This window comes from Zonotrichia albicollis, chromosome 19, assembly GCF_047830755.1.
Source record: "Zonotrichia albicollis isolate bZonAlb1 chromosome 19, bZonAlb1.hap1, whole genome shotgun sequence".
Lineage (NCBI taxonomy): Eukaryota > Metazoa > Chordata > Aves > Passeriformes > Passerellidae > Zonotrichia > Zonotrichia albicollis.
Genome location: NC_133837.1, coordinates 13090531 through 13105729, shown reverse-complemented (window position 1 = coordinate 13105729; position 15199 = coordinate 13090531). Strand labels below are relative to the sequence as shown.

Below are 15199 nucleotides of genomic sequence, written 5' to 3'. Positions count from 1 at the left end.
CCAGCCCAGGAGGGCAGAAGGCAGAAATGGCAGAGGGGCATCTCCCAAAGGGCAGAGGGAGGGCTGCAGGGAAGGGAAATAGCTGTCCTGCCTCTGACAGATTGGGACATGCAGGAGACTGCAAATGAGGCTGCCAAGCTGTTGACAGAGCCTTCATTAAAGGACAAACTATTGGTTTAACTGCAATGGCCACATCTGTCAGCTCAAATCACAGCAGAGGCTGCTCCTGCCTTTCAGCCTTTGCTGGGATTTCATGGAGCAGCCTCAGCCCAGCTCTGCACCAGCAAGTGCTCAGGATGAGAGAATCCCTGTGCCAGTCCTGCACACTGCTGTCTCCCTCTAGCACCAGACACAAGTATCCTCATGTCCCAGCCCCAAAACCAAACCCCAGCCAAGCCCTCAGCTCATTCTTGTCCACATTGCCAAAACCCACAGTTTCAGGCTCGGGGTTACACCTGGCAGAAAGTCATCTGCCTCAACCACATTTAAGGAGCAAAAATCACCTTTCCCTTCATTGCACCCTGCAAGAACAGACAGTAAATTCTGGTGCAACTCCTCCTTCCCCACAGTGAGTTACAACATGCTGTTCCCAAACAGGGCCAGGGGAGGCAGGGGCAGGGCTGTGGAGCCACCTGGGCAGGGTCACCTGTCAGCACAGCATGGCTGCAGCAGCACAGACCTTCATCCCCGTCAGCACTTCCTCAGAGCCCCAGAAACCAGGGGATGCACAGGAGGAAGGAGGCACAGCTGGCTGCTGGCCAGGGAGTGCTCCTCAGGACACACAGGGACAGGGGCTGGGGAGGCACCTGAGGAACAAGAGGGCGTGTGATGTCCTGCTGCAGCTCTCTGGGTGCTCCCAGGGAGGCTGGCGAGGGTCAGCACGTCCCTGCCAACTTAACGAGCCCTCAGCAGGCACAGAGAGAACAAAGAGACAGGTAAAGGTCAAAAGCTGCTCCCTGCAAAGCCAGAGGAATTTAAAGGGAAGTCCTGCTCTGATCCTGCAGAACACCTGTTGCTCAGCACTGCCTGCATGTGCAGGTGGAAGGTGCTGCAGGTACACACATGGCTGGGAAGGGGAAACCAAAAAAACCACAAAAGGTTTGGAATAGTGTCCTGCCAGCTCAGAAATTGAATCTGCTGGACTTGCCTTGCAGAAGAGCTGCACACCAGAAATCAGAGACCACTGCAGTGCTGCAGACAGTAGCCAGACACTCTGGGATATATAAATATCACCAGGAAACTCAATCCTTGCACTGTTCTCACAGGCAAGGGAAGTCTCTGTAGCTTTGGCTGAGGGATTAATGAAAAACAGATGCAAGTCACAGGACAGTTTCAGGGAGGGTGACAAGAGTTATCTGGGCCAGGGAGAGAGATTGCCAAGGGAAGATAAAAGTGAGGGAAATGTATTAAAAGTCCTCACACATGGGAACTGTCACTGCCACAGAAAGGAAGAGCTGTTGATGAAGGACAGGAGAAGCTGTAGGGCAGCTGAACTGTGGCAAGGAATACCCAGTGTTGTCATTCTAGTAGCTGGGACAATGGTGCACCAGAACAGGGAACCCCAAGGGGCCATTTACAACGCTGGGGTTTCAAAGGCCACAGAAATAAATACCCAGTCAGTCCCAGTGGGGACCAGATGGTGGGCTGGACCTCTGAAGGTCATCTAATCTACTGGTACAGACCCAAAAGTGCCTGAAACTCAGTTTGGGAAAGTGCACCTCCTTCCTAAAACACAGGAGTTCATACAGCACAAAGCAGCACATCACAAAGACCAATCTGCAGGGTTTGCTGCATTCTCAGCCTTCTCCACGTGGGACAACATCTGCACACACAATCCGTGGGGCCTGGGTCGTGGGGAGAGGCAGGAACTGCTGCTGCCTCTGGGAAAGCAGCAGGAACCATCCCACACCTCAGGCAGCAGCAAATCAGCACCATTCAAAAACCCCATTTTTCATATTAATTTCATATTTATCTGCTGATCTGAGGGGATTCTTCTCAGTGTGGCAGAGCCAGCTCAGCTCTCCAAAGCTGAAGCACTGCGTTAGCTGATAAGCTCTTGCTGAGTGCCAATATTTATTAAGCACACACACATTTTCTTCTCCCACACATCAAGCCTTGCCACTAAAAATCTTCTCTGCAGCTCCTGTGCCTGTTCACACAGCCCTGGCTGCTCTCCCAGCCGGTGCCAGCACTCCTCAGCTTGCTGAGTGAGAAATGCTGGGGAGCCAATTCCTGCAATCACCCGGGAGCCTCTTCCCCTGAGCCCGTCCAGCAGTATCCAGCCTGGCACCGCTGCTGCTCCCCAGGATGCCCTTCCCTGCCCAGAGCCATCCCCAGGATCCTGTCTGCCATGGCACAGTGCTCCTCAACCCCTGCCTCTTTCCCCTCTTGGGAACAGCAAGTGCCAGGTATGGAAGTCTCAAGCACAGAGCATGGAGAATGGAGCCTGGAGAATGGAGCCTGGAGAAAAGAACCTGGAGAATGGAGCCTAAAGTCAGGACCCAGCTCCTCCAGCCCCGGGTGGATCTGCTGTGCCACCCTGAGCTGGTCACTCACTTCACCTCTGCTGCTCTGCAGGCACATAGAGCCCTTGTACCACCTTTCCTTTGTGTTACAAACATTGGGAATAAAAGGAGAAAAGCTTCCCAAACTCCTCCCTGCGCTGGAGCCAGTGAAGAGGATCCAGCCAAATCAAGGCAAAGCATTTACCATGGGGAGCCACTCTGAAGTCATCCCATCTCATGGGGAGAGTTATGTAGGTCACCGAGCAGTGTTTCACTGCTGCCCTGCTGGAGCTGCAGCAGCTCACAGAGTGAGAGCAGAGGGAAGGGAACAGCCAAAATCTCCACAATTCCAAATGCAGTCGCTACAGGGGGACTGGCTTCACTCACATCTCAGCTGAGCAGTAAAAACGGGGCAGCAGCCTGAATCCTGCAGGGCAGTGACTCCGGGGATGAAAAGGGAAAGGCAATGCTGTGTCAGGGCTGGCTGCTCCCAGCCACACCTGCCCAGGCATCAGAAAGCAAACAGAAAGCAAACAAAGGGCAAACAAAACTCACCCATCCCCAGCACCACACTGACCAACAGCACACACTGTCACTGAGGCACTGTGTGTGCCACATGTCCCTCTGTCCCTGATTCACCAGCCTTTCGTGTCACTTGTCTGCACTGCTCGGGCACAGGAAAGGCTTTTATGGCTTTTTATTTCCCACATCCTGTTGCTGTGTCCCGGTAACACCCTCAGGACTCGATCCTCAAGAAGCAGCAGCTCAAACCCCCGGAGGGAGTGTGGATCCCAATCCCAGCTCGGTGGGTGAGCTGCCTGCTCTGCTCTCAGTGTGACAGACACCAGACCAGCACCAGCCCTGCCACTCGGACACTCAGAACTTTCCCTTTTCTTCCTATTCCGGGCAGCGGCTGAGAACAAAGCACCTCTGCAAGGCGAGTCTGAGACCCGACTTATTGTACAGCGTCAGCAGCACAGAGAGCAGGGCAGCACCCCACAGCCCCTGCCTGCTCCTCAAACCACTGCCCGCGACCCTCCATCCACCTTCCCGCGGCCAACAGGGCTCAGGCAGGTGTTGGGCTCACCTGGGAGAAGACCAGGTCCCCAAAAGGAAGGAAAACATCGAAACACCCCAAACTGCACGGAGCCGCACCGAAAGAACAGAAGAGAAAGTTTAAGAACTATTTCCATTTCCACCAGCGCCCCCGGCGGCATCCCGACCCCCGGAGAGCAACCCTGACCCCCGGACAGCATCCCGACCCCTGCACAGCATCCCGACCCCTGGATAGGATCCTGAGCCCCGGAGAGGATTCCGACCCGGGACAGCATCCCGACCCCCGGATATGATCCCGACCCCTGAACAGCATCCCAACCCCCGGAGGGCATCCCGACCTCCAAGCAGCATCCCGATCCCCGGATAACATCCCGACCCCCGGACGGCGTCTCGATCCCCGGACAGCATCCCGATCCCCGGATAGGATCCCGACCCCCGGTGGCATCCTAACCCCAAGCAAGCTCCCGTTGTCCCGGAGCTCCCGCCGCCCTCCGCGGACAAAGAGCGGGATCAAGCACGGAGCTGCCCGGTACCGGCAGGATCCCGGTGCCGGGCCCGGGGGTCCCGGGGCAGCGCTACAGGATTCCCCAGGCCCCCAACCCCGCCGTCCCCAGCCCGGCCCGGCCCGGCCCCGCCGTACCGGCACAGACGAGCCCGGGGGAGCTCCCGGCGCTGCCCAGCCCGGGGCGGGCTCGGAGCCGCCGCCGCCGCCGCTCCCGGCCCTGCGCGGAGCCGCTGCCGCCGCCCGCCCGCTCCGTCCGGCCCGCGGGGCTGTGCCCGCCCGGCGGCCCCACCCGTCCGGCCGGCCCGGCGCTGCTCGGCCCGAGGAGGGCACGGGGGACCCGCCCGGTGCCAGTACCGGGGCCCGCGGGCGGAACCGGGGCCGGCGGGGGACGGAGCGTGGCCCGAGCCCCCCCGCGCGCCGGGATGGTGCGGCCCGAGCCCCCCGCCCCCCCCGCGGCCGCGGTGGTGCGGCCCGTGCGGTCACGTGAGCGGGTGTTGATGCGTTACCTGGCAACGGCAACATGGCGGAGCCGCCGCGGGTGAGTCGGGACCGGGCCGGGCCGGGCCGAGCCGGGCTGGGCTGGGATTGCCCGGGACTGCCCGCCCGGGGCTCCTCCGCCGGCCCGCACCGTGCTATCCATCCCATCCTATTCCGCCCCGGCACCGCCCCTCCGCCCCACTGCTCCCCCAGTCCCCGTCTCGTCCCCTCCACCACGGACCGGTACTGCCCGGTCCGGTTCCACTGCAGCCCGGTACTGCCCGGTACTGCCCGGTCCGGTTTCACTGCAGCCCGGTACTGCCCGGTACTACCCGGTCCGGTTCCGCTGCAGCCTGGCACTGCCCGGTCCGGTTCCACTGCAGCCCGGCACTGCCGTTCCCTCCTCCACCGGCCCGGTACCGTCCGGCATGTCCCGGTACTTCCCCCATGCCCAGTCCTTTACAAAGAAAGAGAGGAAGAAGAACAAGAATAATCAGGCTACATGTGCTGGCTGGAAGAATTTCTTTAATAAATCTGTAAGGGATTTTTTTTGATAGCTGTGAACTCGAAGCACGTGGAACTGTAAGTGGTGTGGAGAGGTTTTGTCAGGATCTTTACGATCTCAGGGCTTGATGGATGACTATTTTTGTAAATGAGATTAAACTTCTAAATTAAACTCCTGCACCCTGTGGCAAAAAATACCACAGCATTAGAATGAAACGCAGATGGCCATGTGCTGCTTTTCACCTGTGCTGTGTGCCAGGCCTGGGGAGAATGGCAATGACCAGGAGAGTGTGTTCCTCTGGAGGAGCAAACAGAGTCACTGCCCCTGCAGGAGGAGAGCTCTGGCTGCAGGGCTGTTCCTGGGCTCTGCACCAGTGGGACACTGTAATTACATTTTGGGAGTGCTGGCTGTAGAGCCAGGGCCTTGTGCTGATCCTTTTGCATTGTCCCATTACAAAAACGAGCAGATGTGCAGGGGTAAATAGAGTTAGATGGAAAAGGTGGTTTATGTTTCATGAAAAATCCCCTGAGCCTTCCCCAGACAATGCAGAATGTGACCAACCTTTGTCCCCCTGCCCAGGACGACATGGAGCAGCCAGGCCCAGGTGGAGGAGCCTCTCCCCCTCCCTCGGGAGCACCTGCAGCCGAGCCAGGTACCCCAGTGGCTGTGGCACAGCTCTGCCGTGTCCCTTTGTGGTCACTGTAACCCAGGCAGAGGCACAGTGCTGTGAAACCTGACCCTGTGCTTTGCCTCTTCCCTTCTCTGTGGAGCAGGAGCCAGCTCTCACCATGCAGCGCCGAGCTCGGAGCTCCCCGGTGGCCATGGCAGCCCAAGAAGGGAGAGGGCAGCCGAGGAGCCTGAGAGGAGAAAACCGAGGCTGAAAAAAGGAGAAACAGAGCTGCTCGTCCTGGACCCAGAACATGTGAGGAGTCTTCAAATCTTGCTGTTCTTTGCAGGGCTGGGGTTTGTGTTTCTCTGAGACCTGGGAGGTGAGCTGTAAGCAGTGGCTGTTCAGCTGCACTGTGTGTGAAATGTGTGAAAATCAGTTTGGCCAGAGTATTAACTGCTGCCTGTGCCACTCAGTGCTGACCCAGAGCTGCAGGCTCAGAAGTGAGCAGTGCACAGTGGGTAAATCTGGTCCCTGCAGTGTCCCTGAAAGAGGAGAAGAAGAAGAAGAAGAAGAGCCCTCCTTGCAGCAAGGATGGGTTCTCAGATGTAGCTCTTCTGGCATGGTTCTGATTTTCAAACATTCCCACTTTTTGGCATCGGCACAAACCCACGCTGTAACATCTCTCACTTGCAGTGAGTGCAGCTAAAATAGCTAAAGTAGCTGAAATAAGCACACAAATGTCTGTGGCAGAAATAAGTTGTTTTATTGGTGGGGGATGTAGCAGTGAGCCTCCTTCATAATCTATTTACACAAGTATTAATATTAACAAGCTTTACTACTGTCCTTTACAGCCTCTGATGACAAGATTCCAGGCTGCCCTGAAGAACTACCTCACCAAGCAGATAGAACAAGTGAACCTGGACCTGCATGGAATGGTACCCAGCCCTTCCTTCACCTCCCCACAGCCCCTCCTGCTCAAACTGCTGGGACACAGCCCTCCATCTCTTGTGCCTGCAGAGAACAGCCATGAAGAGCAGCAAGGAGCAGCGGGAGGAGCTGGGGGTGATCCTCTATGGGGCCCAGCAGCAGCTGGGGCAGCTGGAGGAGGAGCTGGAGAAGAGCCACGAGCGCTGGTGGCAGGCGGCGGAGGCACGGCAGCAGCTGGAGGAGGAGCTGCAGGCCCTCAGGGCTGCTCACAAGGAAATGTGTCACAGCACCGAGGGGGAGCGCAAGAAAGGTGACCCGGGCACTCCTGGCAGTGCTTCCCAATTCTAGGGCTGTGTGCAGAAAGTAATTGGAATTTAGGCGAGCGCTGGGTTGGACAATGCAGCAGAATTATTAATCAGGAATAATGTGCTCATTGAAAAGTTTCATGGATTCTCCTGGAGTTCTGTGAGCTGGGAGTGCAGGAATTGCTTGTCAGGATCTTTGGTTGTGGAGCTGTACTCCAGAGGTGATGTAAATGTGTGTCCTGGGGAGGGCTGGTTACCTGATGTGTGAGAGGTTTTGCTTCAGATGCTTCTGTATTTCTTTCTCTTTTATCTGTGTTTAAGGTGTGCCCTACAAACAAACTTCTCTATAACTATTTTGCCCCTTGTCCCCCCAGTTTCTACAATGCAGACCCAGATTGAGAACCTGGCCTTGGAGCTCCTCTACGTGCAGAGCTTGGACCAGGAGATGCATCACAGGCTCTTATTGATGAAACAGTCAGCAAGGAGGGCTGAGGCAGACAGGATCCGGGCTGAGGTGGAGAAGAAAAAACAGGTACCAAGAAAAGCTGTCTTTGAAATAAATGAATGCAGGTGCCAGCAGTCAGCACCTTGTAAGGAGGAAGGCTGGAGTGATTGAATCATGGAAAATGAGTGGGGATGTTTTTCTCAAATAACTGAAAAAAAAAATAAATCCAGAGGCTTTTCTGAAAAGGAGGAGAAGCCCTGCCTGCCCCAGGATGGCAACTCTGCCCAGAGGGTTTGCAAGCCTCAGGACAGTAAAGCACTCTTCACTTGAGGAGAAGGGCTGTGGGGGAAGGAGGGTATTTAATGGAGAAATATCATGGGTGCAGGTCTTGAGAATGATTCTGAATCACAGAATTTCACAATGGAAAGTGAACTTTGGGAATGAGCAGAGCCAGTCGGTGCTGGAGCTCCCTCTGCTGCCTTCCAGGACACAATCCACGGGTACTGCTCTGCAGAATTCCATGCAAACTGTTGAAATACAGTGGGGTTAGGAGGATTTTAACAAAGCATTTTCAAATATACATTATTGACATTCCCAGTAGCTGGACAGGTGAACTCAGTGCTGACAGGAGGGACTGTGGCTTCAGAGCTGACCTATAATCTACTGAGTAATAAACAGTCAGCAGAGGTTTCATTCTCCTGCAAGTCATCCCTGCTGCAGTCCTGAGCCCTTTGTGCATGAATGGGAGCGTTTCAGTAGGACTCCAATGTAACCCAGCTGCCAGTTTAAATTCCTTTTTTAGCTGATATTGTTATTAATTCCTTTTTTAGCTGATATTACTCTAGTAGGACACAGTTGGTTTGAGGTTCTGTGACTCACCCTGGACTGTTTGGCTCTGTAGGACATTTTCCTGGACCAGCTGACAAGGAGAGTCCACCAGCTGCAGGAACAAATTGCTCTGTTTGAAGCTCAGCTTGTGGCCCAGGCAGAGGACACAAAAGTGACCCGGCAGGCAATCACTGAGGTAGGAGGGCCCTTGTCCCTTGGGGTTAATATTTCCCTGGCAGGGCTGACCCCTTTGGCCCGTGCTCACGTGCTGTGCACAATGTGGGACAGAGTTTCACAGTTTGTTCCCGTTTGGAAGAATGAGGAGGTTTTTTTCTTTTCCTTTGTCCTTAAGAAGTGCCTGTAAATCACTTCCTCCTGCCCTTCTCAGCAGTTTTTCATGCAGAACTGTGCTCTGTGGGCTGCTCAGCAATGAACCAGCCACGGAGGTGAAGCTGATCCTGCTCAGCACATTATGAACAGGAAAAGAAAAAAAATTATATTGTAACACAATTTTTATCTTTTTTTAAACACAGTGTAGATTCATCCTGTCTGCCATGTCTCTGTTCCCAGGCTGGGCTGGAGGTCCAGGCTATTAACATGGAGAAAAAGAAGCTGATGGAGCACTGGAACAGCAGCTTGGCTGGAATGAAGCAGAGGGATGAGGCCTATGTTGTCACTCAGGAGCTGCTGAGGTATGGTCTGAAAGCAGGCCCTGAGGACAGCTCAGATTTGGGCAGGAGGGATTCTAGAAGGGATTCCAGAAGGGATTCCAGTGAGATTTAGTCTCCTGTGGGTTCAGCCCTGTGTGGGCAGGATGTGTCAGGCAGAGCAAATTCCCTGCTCTGAAATACATAATAAATTTAAAGGATGAGAAGCACTTTCTTTGTTGCTGTTTTGTTTATCCTAACCACATCTCTCCCTCAGAATGTGGGGAGTTCTTGATGGTGCTTAGAGTTTTTATGATCGTGTTTTATTCCTTTGAAAGAGTTCTCTCACCTTTGCAACATTTCTTACTCCAACGACCTGGATGTCAGGAAGGGTTTATCTCATTATCAGGGTTTTGTGAGGACTTTGGAACATTCAGGAAAACCTCCCTGTGTTGCAAAAGAAGTGTTTATTTGCTCATGAGCCTTAAAGCTTGACTGATTCTCGGAGAACAAACAATCTGCTTTTATATGGTGACATCCTGGTTGGAATGGGGGCTGGGACAGCACTGAAAGAAGGAATCAATTTCCCTACACACATTTACTTTTAAATCTTGATGTCTCCATCCATCTCCTGCTGACTCTGCACTGTCACAGCAGCTGAGCCCTTACAAACATCCTCCTTCCTGGGCAATTGTTGCTGCAATAACGTGCTTGAAAAGAGGAATTTGTGGGTGGCTGTTCAGCACCAATCCCTTTCCATCCTCTTTGCCCCTCCAGCAACTACAGACGTGACCTCAAGTCCCTAGAGGGGGACATCCATGGCTGTGGGAAGTCCATCAGGAAAGAGGAGGAGAAGAACGAGAGCCTGGTCAGGCTGCTGAACCGCTCCCAGAACGATGCCAGTGTGACAAGGCAGCTGATTGCCCAGTGCCTGCAGGAGCAGGAGGCCCTGCAGGTCCAGGCTGGCGCCTACACTCGGGTTCTCCACGAGACAGAGGAGGCCCTCAGCAGGACCAGGATGGTGAGGACAGGCCATGGAACACAAATCCCTTTTGAACGCCCATCCTCAGACAGGTGTAGTGATCCTGTGTCTCCTTCCCACCTTTCAGGACCAGGCTGCTCACCTGAATGAGCTGCTGTCCATCAGGAAGGGAATACAGAAGGGAACTTATGCCAGCGAGCAGCTAGAGAGTGAAATCATGGCCAAGCTCCAGGACCAGAGGATATCCAGCAAAGTTGCAAAGCACTTCTCCCAGCTGGCTGAAAAGCTGCGGAACAGAAAGAGCAACCTGGTATGGCATCCTCCCCTTGGGAGGGCAGGGCAGGACCCCTGGGTCCCCAGCAGGGTTTGTCAGTGCCTTTGCTCTGGTTTCAGCTCTGCATTGAAGCTCTGCTGAGTTTGCCTCTCCAGTCTGGTTCTCCCCGTGATCTTACTGCAGGGTTCTGGGGTGTGTGAGAGAGCTTGGCCAAAACGGCCTGACACAAACCACACTGTCCTTTGCTTAAAAAATGGGCCAATGATGAGTATTTAGTAGAAAGCACTAGCATTTCTTATGTACTAAAGAAAAACAGTGGGCCTGTGGTACTTCTGTAATCTCATTTTAACTAACTTTTATTTCTATGATTCATCATGGAATGGGATGCAGGCAGCTCTCAGTTCTGAGGAAGATCCAAGGAACAGTCCAGCTGTTCAGTCAGTCCCACAGCCCAATCTTTATTCCATGATAAGTTGCTCTCTCTGGGAGTGTGTAACTGGATTACTCAGAAGGATGAGAAAGCTGAGCCCAGCCCTTCTCACCCTTGTGAGGGCTGTGCTGGTTGTCAGGTGTGTGTGTGCCAGCTGTGCTGCAGAAGGGACAGTGCTGTGATGTCCTGGTACAGGTGGCAGGTAACTGGAGACAGCTGGCAAGACATTGCAGAAGGGATGAGTGAGGTCTCTTAAAGGTTTTGGGAATGTTTGGGCTCCTTAATGCTTTCCAACAGCTGTATGGGAGAGGTAGATATTGTATTACCTGGCAATTAATGGAGAAGCAAAGATACACAGAGGCTGAGCAGCTTGTGGCTCGTAGTACAGAGCAGGGAGTAGAATCTCAATTTCTCCTGAGCTGGACAATTGGCATTGCAACCCAACACGGGGCTGCTGGGGACACTGATGTGTTTTCTCTTTGATTTTCCCAGGAGCTGCATTTTTACAAGGTTGAGAACGATGTGGCCCAGATTATTCTGAATGCAACCAATACCAGCTGCAGGCTGACAGTTCACCAGAAAACACTCTGTGAGGTGGACAAGGAAATAAAAAATGTGAACGAACAGATCACCTGCCAGGAAAATGAGATTGCCAAGTCCAAGATCCTGGCTGAGAAGAAGGGAGGGATCCTCTGCCTGTACAACAAGAAGCTGGAGATGCTTCTTTCTCAGCAAGGGGTAGGTACTTTGGTGTTTCAGTCCCAATTTTGATTTTATTCTTTGTGGTGGCCACAGATGCTCCTGATCGATGTAACTGTGTTAAGCGTTGGGTAGTTCAAACATTCAGGCACCAGCACTGTGATTTAAAAGCTGTATTGGTTAATGTAGGTGTTTCTGTTTATCAGTTCATGATGCAGTGAAGGGAATTGTGAAATGAGGGTGTGCCTGGCATGGATCCTTCAGGGACCTGCCTGCACCTGATGAAAATGTCAAATGGCATCAATGAGTAAATAGGATCTTGTTGGAAAAGTCTGGAAACACTGAGGAGGGGAGAATGGGGCAGGCAGTGAGATTTCAGTCGTTTGAGGGTTGGCTCTATTGGGGTAAGACCTGATGGATACCCATGGGGAAATGAGTGCTGTGGCACATCCTCTGCAGACTTTGGAATGTCCAGATGCTGTGAACAACTTAGGGAGCTTCTGCCTGATTTAGCCCAAACTTTGCTCTCTACAGGGGCAAGAACTGGGCCCGCTGGAGATTGAGATCAACAGGCTGAACCAGGAGATAGAAGACTGCAACTCCGAGGCGGTGACGTTGCAGAAGTACTGGCTGAGTGAGCAGAAGGAGCTGATGAAGCTGACACAGGAGAAGGAGGAACAGATCACCTCCCTGGACACGCTGCAGAAGCAGAGCATCATCATGCAGCAGAGGAAGCTGCGCCTGGACAGTTGGTGTTTCCTTAAAGTTCAACTCTGCCTTGAAATGTCCATCTGTGGAGGGGGAACAGGGAGGGGAGGGTTACAGGTGGGGAAAGCTGGGCCTGCCCCAAAGTGTGCCCCTGGCTGTGTGTGAGCAGCAACAGCACAGCCCAGGCACTGCTGCTGATTGCACCTGGTTATTCCTACAAGGACTGATCCTACTGTCCTGACAGTCGGACCCTAAGTGACAATGTCACCTGTTACACTTGTTAAATAAGGTTTGCAAGGAGTGGGTAGGTAAATGTCCCCAGCAATGACTGCACTTTCCTTGGCCAGACACAACTTTTTCCCACAGGAGTCTCCTTCAAAACCTGTTTTTGGTTTTTCAGCTTCTGGAACATAATTTTGGCTGGGGTCATTTTGTGGGGCAGGGGTGTCTCTGCCTGAGGTGTTGCCAGCTCTGATAGCCATTTGTCACACCTTGTCTCTGTTCAACCCAGTGCTCAGGGGAATTCTAAGACCTTTCTCTGTTCACCCATAGATGAAATTCAGCAGGAAATGAAAGAGCAGAAGGACGTGGAACGGCACATGAAGAACATGTCAAATGACTTGATTAAGTTGAACACGTTGATCAACAAGAACAACAGCAGCGTTGAGAACCTGCAAAATGGCAGAATTGTCACAGAGAACGAGTTTGTGCAGTCTCTCAAGGTACTGAGGCACCTCAGTCCCAGGTCTCAGCCTCCCCTGCAGATCAGAGACAAACAGTGATCCTGGAAAACCTTCTCAGCCTGACAACTCTGCATTGTTTTGTTCTTCCCAAATCTAGGCAGCAGAAAAAGAATCTATGGAGATGCAGGAGAGGCACAGTAAACTGACTGAGGAGAAGGAAAGGCTCCTGAACAGCCTGGTGGAAGCAGAGTAGGTACCAGAGTGCCACAGTCCTGTGGGACTGTGTCCACATTCCCATTCTCCTGCAGTCACCAGACCTGGCACCAGCAAATGTGCTTCTGGCCTTCCTGGAGAAGGGGATGGGTGTTTGAAAGGTGTTTCAGCAGTCTCTGGAGCCAGCAGGAGCTGGGAGAATGCTGTCTTTAACAGTTCCAGCCTGTGTGAGCTGGACATTGCCAAGATCCATATGGGGACTCTGCCAGCCACTGGCAATGAGTGTGCTGCACTGGGCAGGTCACTGGGGGTCAGCTTTCTCCTTCCTTCCCCTTTCTTCTCTGAAGGCATCAGATCCTGCTGTGGGAGAAGAAGTTCCAGCTGGCAAAAGAGATGAAGGATACCACAGATGCTCTGACAGAACACGGCGAGATCCATGACATGAAAACAGAGATTCGGAGGATGCAAGTGAGGCTCTGGGAAGGGGGGCTGAGGAGGGGAAGCCACCCAGTGTGCTTAGCCTTGGAGTGGCTGAAACAGGAGGCAGGAGATGAGAAACAGGCTGGAGAAGTGGCATCTTCAGGGCCCAGGGTGGGACTCTAAACCCCTGCAGCTCGACTGAACTGAGCACATCCAGCCCACACGTCCTGCATTCCCCATGCCAGCCTCAGCAGGATCTGGATACTCCCAAGAAATCTATTTAAATTGCAGTATGTCTGCCACCTGGTTTTGTGACCCTGATTTATGTGCAGTGTTGATTGCTAAATATTGCATCACTTTAATCACTGGTTTAGGGAAGTGTTCCCTCTCCTCGCAGAGAAGCTCATCCCCTTCATTCTCAGGATGTTTCTGCTTTTCTGCTTCTACTCTTGCTAATGAGGTTCAGACTAACATTTTGAGTATTGGTGTAGACAGGTTGGTAATCCAGACCTCTGCCTTCCAGATCCACACACAGCAAACCAGGTTTGGACTCGGACCAAATCTGGCCTGCAGGCACTTGTGTCCCATATATCTGGTTTGTGCTGCTGGGATGTGTCCCCCAGACAGTTTCCCTGGGTGCTGTTGGCAAACATTGGGCATTCTGAGGCTGGGTTGTGTCCTGGCCATCGGCAGGTGCGCTATGGGCAGCTGCAGAAGCAGCAGGAGATGCTGATTCGGGCCATGGAGGCGTGTGTTTCCCAGAGAGAGACAATCACAGACCGGGCAGAGGCTCAGAACAAGCTGAAGCACAGCACCAAGAGCGACGTCCAAAGCAGGAAAGAGGACCTGAAGAAGAAGATCAGGGAAATCCAGGAGGTGAGCAAGGAAAGTGGGGCTGCAGGAGCTCACGCAGCTGGGGGTTGGCCTTGTGGAGAGCAGCAGTGAGCACAGCAATGACCCTGTGCCAGCACAGGCAAAATGATTCATTGAAAATCCCCCAAACTCTGGGAGGATGGTCAGGAGTGCAGCTGAACTAGAGAACTGAAATCTGCCATTCCCTTCTCTTCCATTTACTAGAACATTTATGAATGCAACCAAACCATGCAGGAGCTGGAGACCATCCAAGAGTCCCTCAAAGACAACTTTTCAGAAAAGCAGCAGGAAGTGTGCCAGCTCCAGGATGAGACTGAGAGCCTTATCTTGGACAGGGAATATCTTCACTACGAGAAACGATGGGTGAGCACATGCACTGCCCTACAGCACGTGAGCCAACAGAGCCTGTGCTTCCCCTCCTTCCTCTCTGTCCTCAGCTGGGCGGGATGGAATGTGTTAGAGCCACACAATTACTGAGCACGTTTTGGGGGCTCACCAAGAGCCAGCTTGGTGAAACCCTGTCCTGGCGAGGGTTGCCTTATGTATGTGGGAATTTCTCTGATTTATGAAACTCTGTGATGTCTATACCCCTCCAACACCCGGGCTGGGGGTGCTGTTTGGCTGTTATAGTGGGGAATTCACAGCACTGTCCTTCCCTTGTGCAACGTGATGGTCACAGCACCTGACACGAGTCCCTCCCATGCTTTTCCTGCTGTCACAGCCCCTTCTCTTTTGCTTTTCTCAGAACCTGTTGGAGATTGTGGCCCACCAGGCACGCCAGAAGCAGCTGCAGGCTCTGAGGCAAGGGAAGTACAAGGCCCTGTGCCACACTGAAGAGTCCTGCATGAACCAGCAGGAGAAAGTGGAGGATCGGCTGCAGACCATAAGCACCATCGTGCAGCAGATCCAGGAGGAGCAGCCCCAGCACCAAAGGGCTCTGCAGTGGCTCAGTCACTGCTTGAGAGCCAAGCTCGCGTCGCAGGAAGCCTGAAAATACACGAAAATACATATAGTATCTTTTATATTCTTCCACAGTCTCCAGACTTTGTAAATAGACAAATAAATAGATAGATAAGCAGGTGCGGGGTACAATATTTACTTTGCCGAG

At 53.2% G+C, this 15199-nt stretch overlaps 2 protein-coding genes across 5 annotated transcripts in view; one reads left to right on the top strand and one right to left on the bottom strand.

Annotated features, from left to right (window-relative positions):
* Positions 1–4336, bottom strand: part of TBC1D16 (TBC1 domain family member 16) — a 28314-nt gene extending 23978 nt beyond the window's left edge. For 3 of the 4 annotated variants that reach the window (XM_074554800.1, XM_074554801.1, XM_074554803.1), the window contains exons 1-2: positions 4201–4335; positions 3592–3643 (exon numbers count right to left, since the gene is read on the bottom strand). In XM_074554800.1, coding sequence (XP_074410901.1) covers positions 3592–3629 — 38 coding nt within the window. In that variant the 5' untranslated portion in view covers positions 3630–3643; positions 4201–4335. Of the gene's footprint in view, positions 1–3591; positions 3644–4200 lie in introns of all 4 variants that reach the window. The other variant, XM_074554802.1, reaches the window with a different exon arrangement.
* A 194-nt stretch (positions 4337–4530) lies between these two features.
* Positions 4531–15190, top strand: CCDC40 (coiled-coil domain 40 molecular ruler complex subunit). Its single transcript, XM_074554797.1, has 18 exons — positions 4531–4603; positions 5627–5699; positions 5821–5969; positions 6509–6592; positions 6675–6894; positions 7264–7421; positions 8236–8358; positions 8733–8854; positions 9587–9830; positions 9919–10101; positions 10988–11233; positions 11729–11942; positions 12455–12624; positions 12743–12834; positions 13146–13266; positions 13912–14094; positions 14296–14454; positions 14837–15190. The coding sequence occupies exons 1-18, from the start codon at positions 4586–4588 to the stop codon at positions 15080–15082; spliced, it is 2805 nt and encodes a 934-aa protein (XP_074410898.1). The 5' UTR covers positions 4531–4585; the 3' UTR covers positions 15083–15190.
* The last annotated feature ends 9 nt before the right edge of the window (positions 15191–15199 follow it).

Excerpts from the sequence above, each read along its gene's own strand:
- CCDC40 (XM_074554797.1), top strand. Across the intron at positions 5,700-5,820 it reads AGCACCTGCAGCCGAGCCAG|GAGCCAGCTCTCACCATGCA; the intron begins GTACCCCAGTGG and ends TCTGTGGAGCAG. Across the intron at positions 12,835-13,145 it reads AACAGCCTGGTGGAAGCAGA|GCATCAGATCCTGCTGTGGG; the intron begins GTAGGTACCAGA and ends TCTTCTCTGAAG.